Source organism: Bison bison, unplaced genomic scaffold (assembly GCF_000754665.1).
Source record: "Bison bison bison isolate TAMUID 2011002044 unplaced genomic scaffold, Bison_UMD1.0 scf7180017857763, whole genome shotgun sequence".
NCBI classification, from domain to species: domain Eukaryota; kingdom Metazoa; phylum Chordata; class Mammalia; order Artiodactyla; family Bovidae; genus Bison; species Bison bison.
The window spans coordinates 10,485-18,412 of record NW_011488336.1 but is presented as its reverse complement, the minus strand read 5'-3'; the positions used below and the strand labels follow the sequence as shown (position 1 = coordinate 18,412).

Sequence of the window (7,928 nt, the reverse complement as noted above, 5' to 3'; positions counted from 1 at the left end):
AGAAAGGCTGAGCGCCAAAGAATTGATGCTTTTGAACTGTGGTGTTGGAGAAGACTCTTGAGAGTCCCTTGGACTGCAAGGAGATCCAACCAGTCCATTCTGAAGGAGATCAGCCCTGGGATTTCTTTGGAGGGAATGATGCTGAAGCTGAAACTCCAGTCCTTTGGCCACCTCATGCGAAGAGTTGACTCATTGGAAAAGACTGATGCTGGGAAGATTGGGGGCAAGAGGAGAAGGGGACGACGGAGGATGAGATGGCTGGATGGCATCACTGACTCAATGGACGTGAGTCTCAGTGAACTCTGGGAGTTGGTGATGGACAGGGAGGCCTGGCGTGCTGCGATTCATGGGGTCGCAAAGAGTCGGACACGACTGAGCGACTGATCTGATCTGATGAAGGCCAGCCTCGGAGGAACAACATTTCAAAGGCAGAAGAACACATCCCAGGATTTAAGACCGGAAAAGACAATCGTTTCGCATCACCTTCCTCCCACCAGGTGACAGTAAGTCACAAGCTGCGCCTCCTGCAGCACAAGCTGACTTCAGGCCTTTTTCAGGTATGGTGCTGTGTTTACTATAACTTCTTGGTACTTCTTAACCACGGAATGCACGCTACTGTAGTACGGGTTTTATTAGATTCCGATTATTTTTTAACTGGGTCACTGACAAAATGTTTAAGTGTTGTCCCCTTACTGCCACTTTTTTGTAAGTTCTCTGGATTTCACTGTGCAGTTTTGCATAGCGTGGGAACTTCCAGGAACGTGTGTCATATTACAGCCACGCAGACTGTACCTGGATCTTGTGAATCAGGCTTTGTTTCCGACTCTCTAAATCTGTGCATGCAGAAACTCTGAATTCCGGAAGCTGCTTGTTTAAACCCAAAGACGACAAGCCCTGCCCTGAATCCTCTGAACGCAGGCGCGGGGGGGCGTGCTTGCCTGTTGTGGATGTCGTTCAAGACTTTGCAGGAGTCCACTGTGATGATGCTGTAGGAATAGAGGCAGTCTCCTCCCGCCGGGGGCTCCCAGCAGTCGAAGATCCCGGCCATCGTCAGCGGCCTCCAGTTGTCCCAGACCTTCTCCCAGTCCTCGGGGCTGGCCACAGCACCCACCTGCTCAGACTGGAAGCAAAGCCACAGCAGATCAGGCACTCCGCGGCCACCCTCCCCTGCAGGCAACAGCACGGCCATCATCTCAGTACGGAGGCCCTGGACCCATTGTCAGAGGACAGAGGCTTGGTGGCAGACCCTCCCTGAGGCAGTAGATTTATGGCCCTGGAACGCTTTCACGATACAGTCTAACACCTCCCGTGGCATTCAGGCCTTCCTCGATCTGGAGCCTCATTCCAGCTTTCACACACAAGGGGAACTTGCGTCCCGCCCAGCTGTCGGTAAACAGCCCATGGGTCTCGAGGAAGTCACTTTCCTCTTCCTACCCGAAAGGTCTTTTCTGCCCGAGCTCAACATGCCAACTCCCACTTGCCTTCAAGATTCAGCTCCCAGCTTCCAAAGGCTGGGGAGTTGCCTCCACCTTCCCTCTCTACAAGAACAGATAGAGACTCTCCATAAGCGTAACTTTCCCTAAACTCATCAGAGAACTCAGGTCATAGGGCAGCCACTTAGCCTGAACTGTAAAGCAAAGACAGGGTCATCCAAAGGGAGAGGAGACCCGACTACGGGCTTCCCAGTGGTGACAGGAGGCAAACAAGGCCTCCTTTATACAGCAGCTAAGCATTCAGATAAAATGACCGTCCAACTGCTCTCTGCAGAGCGCAGGCTCGCCCAAGAGGGCTGCAGGTGTCCGGACCAGCCTCCGAGGGTGCTCATGAGACAGACAGGGCCGGGGATGGAGGAAGACTCCCTGCCCGGCGTGTCCAGGTGCTCAGGGACGGCAAGAAGCCTCACCACGCCCTTCTCCTCCAAGGAGCACGAAGCTTAAGGAGCCAGGGGAGAAGGGATAAAGCCTGTCACTCCTAAGAGTCAACGGAAGCCCCGCTGAGGCTGCAAAAGGGTGACAGGAACAGCTCTCTGCTTCCCTGGGGAGGAGCAGGCTCACCGAGAAAGCCCGAGAACTGGGGCCACAGTTCCGCTTAAGACGAGGCTGAACCAGGACAGCAGAGAGTGTGCTGCAGCCTCTGCGGATGAGCAGGCCCCAGGTGATGGGCAGCAGGGCGTGCCTGGGGAGAGCGTCCTGAGGGCTTCAAAGCGCGGGGAGCAGGGGTCTTGAGAAAAACCCTCCGGAAAACCAACCCTCACCCTGAACACGGGGCGACACCAGACAAATAGTCGAAGGGTCTGGTGCACGACAAAACCCAAGTCCAGCCCAGCTCCTGACAAGACCAACTCAGCCTAAGGGCGGACACACATGTGCACGTCCAGAGACAAATATGACTGGTCTCAGTCTCTCTCCTACCTCCTGTGTCTGGCAACCAGTAAAAAAAAAAATCTAAGATACACAAAACAGTCAGATAACCAAGGAACTGCTAAGATACATAGAAATCAACAGGGCCGGACTCAAGAGTAAATAAGAAAGAAGAGTGAACTTAAAAACAGATGAGTAAAAACGGCCCAGCCTGAAACACAGAGAAAAAGAATGGAGTATATAAAATGTCTGGAAGCTACGGGACAACATCACACTGTCTAACACATGCATGATGAGAATCCCAGAAAGAAGAAATAATGGGACAGAAGGAAAATCTGAATAGATAATTTATGGCTCAGAATTAAAAAAAAAAAAATAGGAAAGACACCCAACCGAATATCCAAGAAGCCCGAGAGCCAGAGAGGACACGCTGCTGCACCTTCTCGGGCTTGACCTGGGGGAAGTAGATGAAGTAGGGCTGTCGGTGGCTCGTGGCCTGACGTCGCTGCCATTCGTAGAAGCCGTCCGCCAAGACGACACAGCGTCTCCCCTTAACCAGAGGCACCTGGGGGAAAGCACGGGCGACCTCAGAGCGGGAACTCCTCTGCGTGTCACGTTTCATAGGTATGAAGTCGCATGTAATGGGTGTCAGAAAGCTTAAATAACGTGCCTAAGAGGAAACAGGCGCTGTGGAGACGCTCTCCAAAACTGGCCGCCCCGGAAGCGAGCCCCACCCAGCAGGATTCACAGCGATGAGGTCCCCTCCCTCGGTGACCTCGGGCGGCTCGGTATAAACCAAGGAACACAGCAGAAGTGATGCTTGGGACTTCTGAGGCAGGGCCATACAGCCCCGCGGCTCTGCCCGCTCCCTGGAGGGTAAGCAGGGTGCCGCGTGAGATGCCTGACTGCCTACCCTCACGAGACATGTGGGCGGGCCTCCCACTGTCCCCACATCCCGGCCGAGGACAGGACACGTGGGTGAGAAGCCACCTGGACGTCCAGCTGTCCTGCGACGCGAGCGCTACATGAGAACCTCTGGGTGGGTACCACGTGTCCAGCTGGGCCCAGCAGCCCACGACTGAGTGGAAGAAAAAGCCCTGCTGTCTCACCGGGGTACAGAGAACAGCACTCTACAGCGACAAGCGGGACAGTCTGGAGCTGTTTCGCAGGCGTCCAGGTGCCGGCAGTTCTGACCGAGAACCGCCGGCATGCGTGCCTCTCCTACCTTGAAGGACCGCTTCTCCATGATGGTGTCACTGCGACAGTTGCTGGTGTTGATCTGCAGCTTGGAAAGATCCGCTTCTCTGAACCAGTAGGGGACCAGGCCCCACCGCATGGGTGCGATGATCCGCTCGGACGAGTCTGCGTCCTGCCACGAGACAGGGTGCGGTGCAGTGAGGAGACGGGGAGGACCCTGCAAAACCTCCTGGAGGGCACGAAGCACAGCACTTGGAGGAGGGGATGGCAAGGCCCTCCAGTGTTCTCGCCTGGAGAATCCCAGGCCACAGTCCCAGGGGTCTCAAGAGTCGGACATGCCTGAGCAGCTAAACCACCACCACCGCCAGTGATGAAACGCAGAGAGTAGATGACTGTGGACAGGGAGAGCTCCTGCCAGCAGTTCTAATGAGTTCTCATGATAGGCGTGGCTGGCGTTCTCAGGCTGCTGCTGCTGCTGCTGCTGCTGCTGCTAGGTCGCTTCAGTCGTGTCCGACTCTGTGCAACCCCATAGATGGCAGCCCACCCAGGCTCCCCTGTCCCTGGGATTCTCCACGCAAGAACACTGGAGTGGGTTGCCATTTCCTTCTCCAGTGCATGAAAGTGAAAAGTGAAAGTGAAGTCACACAGTTGTGTCTGACTCTCTGCGACCCCATGGACTGCAGCCTACCAGGCTCCTCTGTCCATGGGATTTTCCAGGCAAGAGTACTGGAGTGGGGTGCCATTGCCTTCTCCGGCGTTCTCAGGCAACCGTGCTTATCAGGATGGTGACGTTCTGCCTGGGGGTTGGCGGGTACTAAGAGGTTCAGTTCCTGTAAGCTGTGAATCAGTGCCGGCCACAGGAGAGGCAGGCTCTGAGGCCCTACACCGCACGTGGCCCAGCACTGATAAGGCACACACGACAGTCATCCCACAGAAGGTCCGTGCTAAGACAGGGACACACGGAAGGACGTGCGCCATGCCTTGTGAGGCCACACAGACGCTGAGCGACATGATACGATGCTACGGTCTACGGCCCTGTTAAGTGGTGCGCACAGGCGTGCTGGAAAAGTTCAGCGGACAGTGATCTGTGAGAGGGCGCCAAGCGATCAGCTCCTTGGGAGGTGCAGAAGGGGGGATAAGGTGAGGGGGTTCTCGGACTGGACCCCACAAGAGGAACAGGACTGGGACAGAGAAGAGATGGGAGGAGGGACCAGAGGGGAAATCAGAGGCCGAGCCAAGACTGGGCAGGAAGTGGTTTTGCGCAGCAAGCGTACAGCAAGCCTAGGGTGCTATTTTTAGGAGGCCCGTTCACAGGGCTGGCCCTCAAGCAGCATGTGAGAACTTGGCTTTTGAGAGCGCCCCCCTTTTCCTAACTGATTGGGATGGTGTCCTATGCCCGCTTCAGGCAGGAAACGAGGTTCTTGCTGAGCACCGGCTTTCCTTATGGGCGTCTGCTGCTTGCTAGGGAGAGCGCCCACGAGACCAGCCCCCAGCAAACCCTGGGCCTGTGTCTAATGGGTCTCTCTGGGCAGAAACACTGCACACGAGTTACTACCTCTTTCATGCTGGAGAAAACTCGCTCGGCGTGTCCCCTCCCTGGGAGGGAGGAAAGGTTGTAAGGAAGCTGAGCACGAATTTCTCCAGATCTCTACTTGCTTCTGTTCCCCTGATTCTGCTATGTATCCCTTCACCGCAATAAACAGTAGCCGCGTCACATGCTGCCTTTTAAGCAACCTCCAAATGCGAGAGTAGTCTTGGGGCCCCCGCCCTGAACGTACGGTTGCTAAACTTTTTTGGGGTACCTGGCCCCCTGAGAATTTGATGAGACCGACAGATTGAAACGCACACACTGTTCTATCGGTACAGACACTGGGCTGGCACAGACTGAGCAGAGAGTGCATGCTGGGTTCCGCTGCGGTGGCACGGTGGGTCTGCTGAGAGAGGGGAGAGGCCTCCACACCAGATGCGCACAGACTTTTCTCTGGAAGGCTAAATACTAAGTATTGCAGACTTTGCAGCCCCTGCAGCCTCTGGTATGTTAATAAAACTACTGCAGGGCAGAGCAGCCAAAGGCAGCAGGCGCATGATGCTGCTCTGTCCCAGAAAACTGCATGTGGGAAATGACCAGAGGACCCTGCTTTCTGCCTCCTGAGACCCCAGACTCCAGGGAAGAGACAAACTGTACCTGCAAGGCCTTGCCCTAATTCCTCACTGGTGAACAAGACAAAAAGGTTTTCTGAGTCACCAGAATGAAATCCACAGAGAGATGCTTCCTATGTCCAACAAGCATGTGGAGTTAAAAATGAGGAGACAGGCGGCCTGGCAGAGGAGGGAGAAGCAGACTTTTCCTGCAATGGACCAGACAGCGGGTATTTGTGGCTTTCTGAGCCCATACAGTCTCTGCTGCCACTCAACTCAACTCTGGCACCCTTGGCATGTCAGGGCAGCCAAAGAGCGGGCATGGCTGTATTCTAATAAAACTGTTTCATAAACACAGTGCACAGGATTTGATCCCATGGTTTGCCAATCTCTGGAATAAAGGCAAGAATAAGGTGTTCGTAAGAAGACCCTGGTTAGATGTGTGGCATGGAGCAGGCACACAAGTGTTAGTTTAATGTTTTTCGAGGTTGTGACTAAAACGAAGCCGCAAAACCTACATAAAGGTGACTGGGGAAGCCATGAGAATAAAATTTCTTAGAGAGTAAATCAACCACAGGATGAAACCTGCGGGAAGTAGGAGGGGGTGGAGAAAAAAGGAAAACGGAGAACTGGGGGGAGAGTGCAGTCCAAGAGGGAGTATCTAGAGAGCATGGCAGGACGGAAAGAGGGGAGAGCAAGGGGCTCCGAGAGCGCGGGACACCGTCTAATAGGCCCCTAGGAGGCTTTCCCTTTTTGTTCCAGGCTAATGCATCACCGACTCCATGGACATGAGTTTGAGCAGACTCCAGGAGTTGGTGAGGGACAGGGAGGCCTGGCGTGCTGCGGTCCATGGGGTCGCCGAGAGTCGGACACGACTGAGCGATTGAACTGAACTGATGCCCCAGCCACGCTCTTCACAAGATCCTGTCTCATTTCTTTCAAAACCTTGCCTGTTAATGAGCCAACCCCTCCCCCACACACCACAGAGCCCATGCTTGTCCCACGCGCAGTCAGGTTTCGCAAAGTCACCGCAAACAGCGAGTCAGGGAAACCCGAGAGCTGCTCTGGGGGAAACACAGTTAGGTGGCCAGGAGCCTGTAGTGATGTTTCGTTAACTGGTCCGTATACAACCGCGCCTTCTCTGTATTTCTGTGCAGCACGTTTACTATTATATGTTAGACTTTATGTAACATATGTTGTCGGTTCATTAATTTTGAATTCATGACCAACAGCCACAGTAACTCATGCCTGAGTGAAGCGTCTCTGACACACGCATGTTCTCTGTAAGACATGTTACCCCCTTCCTGCTTTCAGGAATCCTAGCCTGCGCTTTACCACTATGCCTGGAGACAATTTTAAACAGTGAGATTGCCGGCAAAAAGCACAGAAATGCAAAAAAAAAACATCAATAAACAGACCTCAAGAAAGACACTTGTTTATAGTATAAAAGCCGAAACAAGAAGGTGGAGCTTTGATCTCAGCTGGGAATGCGTATTTGGGACTCATATTTCACCACTCTATGTCCATAAGGGACTCGAAAGCAACATGAGTATTATTTTGGGGGGTTCCAAAGTAGGCCAGTGATGCTGCTAAACATTCTACAATGCAGACAGGTCAGCTTCCCACAACAAACATCTCAGTCAAAGTGTCAGCAGTGCCGAGGCTGGGAAATCCTCCTCTTCCAAGTTCCACACGTCGCCTTTTAACTTGACTGCATTCACTCAACAACTGGAAACCCAACCCAGGTAGGGGCTGCCCCACAGGGGACATGGTGAATAGAAAGTTCTTCTAAGCCAGAATACTGCGAGTACTGCTCAGTATTACTCATCTCCTCCTCTGCCCCCTTGGGCTTGTGAGCAGAACAGCTGGTAGCACTGGGGTTGGGTAAGCAGAAGGGGAAGCAGGGTGCAAATTGGCGGTTTCAGATGCAAACATTCCAATCCACACTCGGGCGTGGTCTTTGATGACGTGGATTAACAAGCTGACATGGTTCTACTTTGGCTTTACGATTCCACAGTTTTTCATTTTCAGATAAACGAAAACTCAACTATTTATCAAAACCAGGAAATCCTAGCGATCTTTATAAAATTTATGAGAGATGTGGAGTCAAAACATTACATCAGTAAATGCGCAGCACTGCCAGGAGAGGGGGGCTGTGTGTTCAGGAGCCCACCATCCCATTCCTAGTTCCAGGAAGCATCACCGGAGCGGAAGGGTGGATGGGACCTTCGT

At 53.5% G+C, this 7,928-nt stretch overlaps 1 protein-coding gene across 2 annotated transcripts in view; it reads right to left on the bottom strand.

Moving 5' to 3' along the window:
- Positions 1–3,768, bottom strand: part of HMCES (5-hydroxymethylcytosine (hmC) binding, ES cell-specific) — an 8,897-nt gene extending 5,129 nt beyond the window's left edge. Inside the window, exons 1-3 of one of the 2 annotated variants that reach the window (XM_010861322.1) lie at positions 3,586–3,768; positions 2,815–2,925; positions 939–1,120 (exon numbers count right to left, since the gene is read on the bottom strand). In XM_010861322.1, coding sequence (XP_010859624.1) covers positions 939–1,120; positions 2,815–2,925; positions 3,586–3,696 — 404 coding nt within the window. In that variant the 5' untranslated portion in view covers positions 3,697–3,768. The remainder of the gene's footprint in view (positions 1–938; positions 1,121–2,814; positions 2,926–3,585) is intronic. The other variant, XM_010861330.1, reaches the window with a different exon arrangement.
- Positions 3,769–7,928: the final 4,160 nt, after the last annotated feature.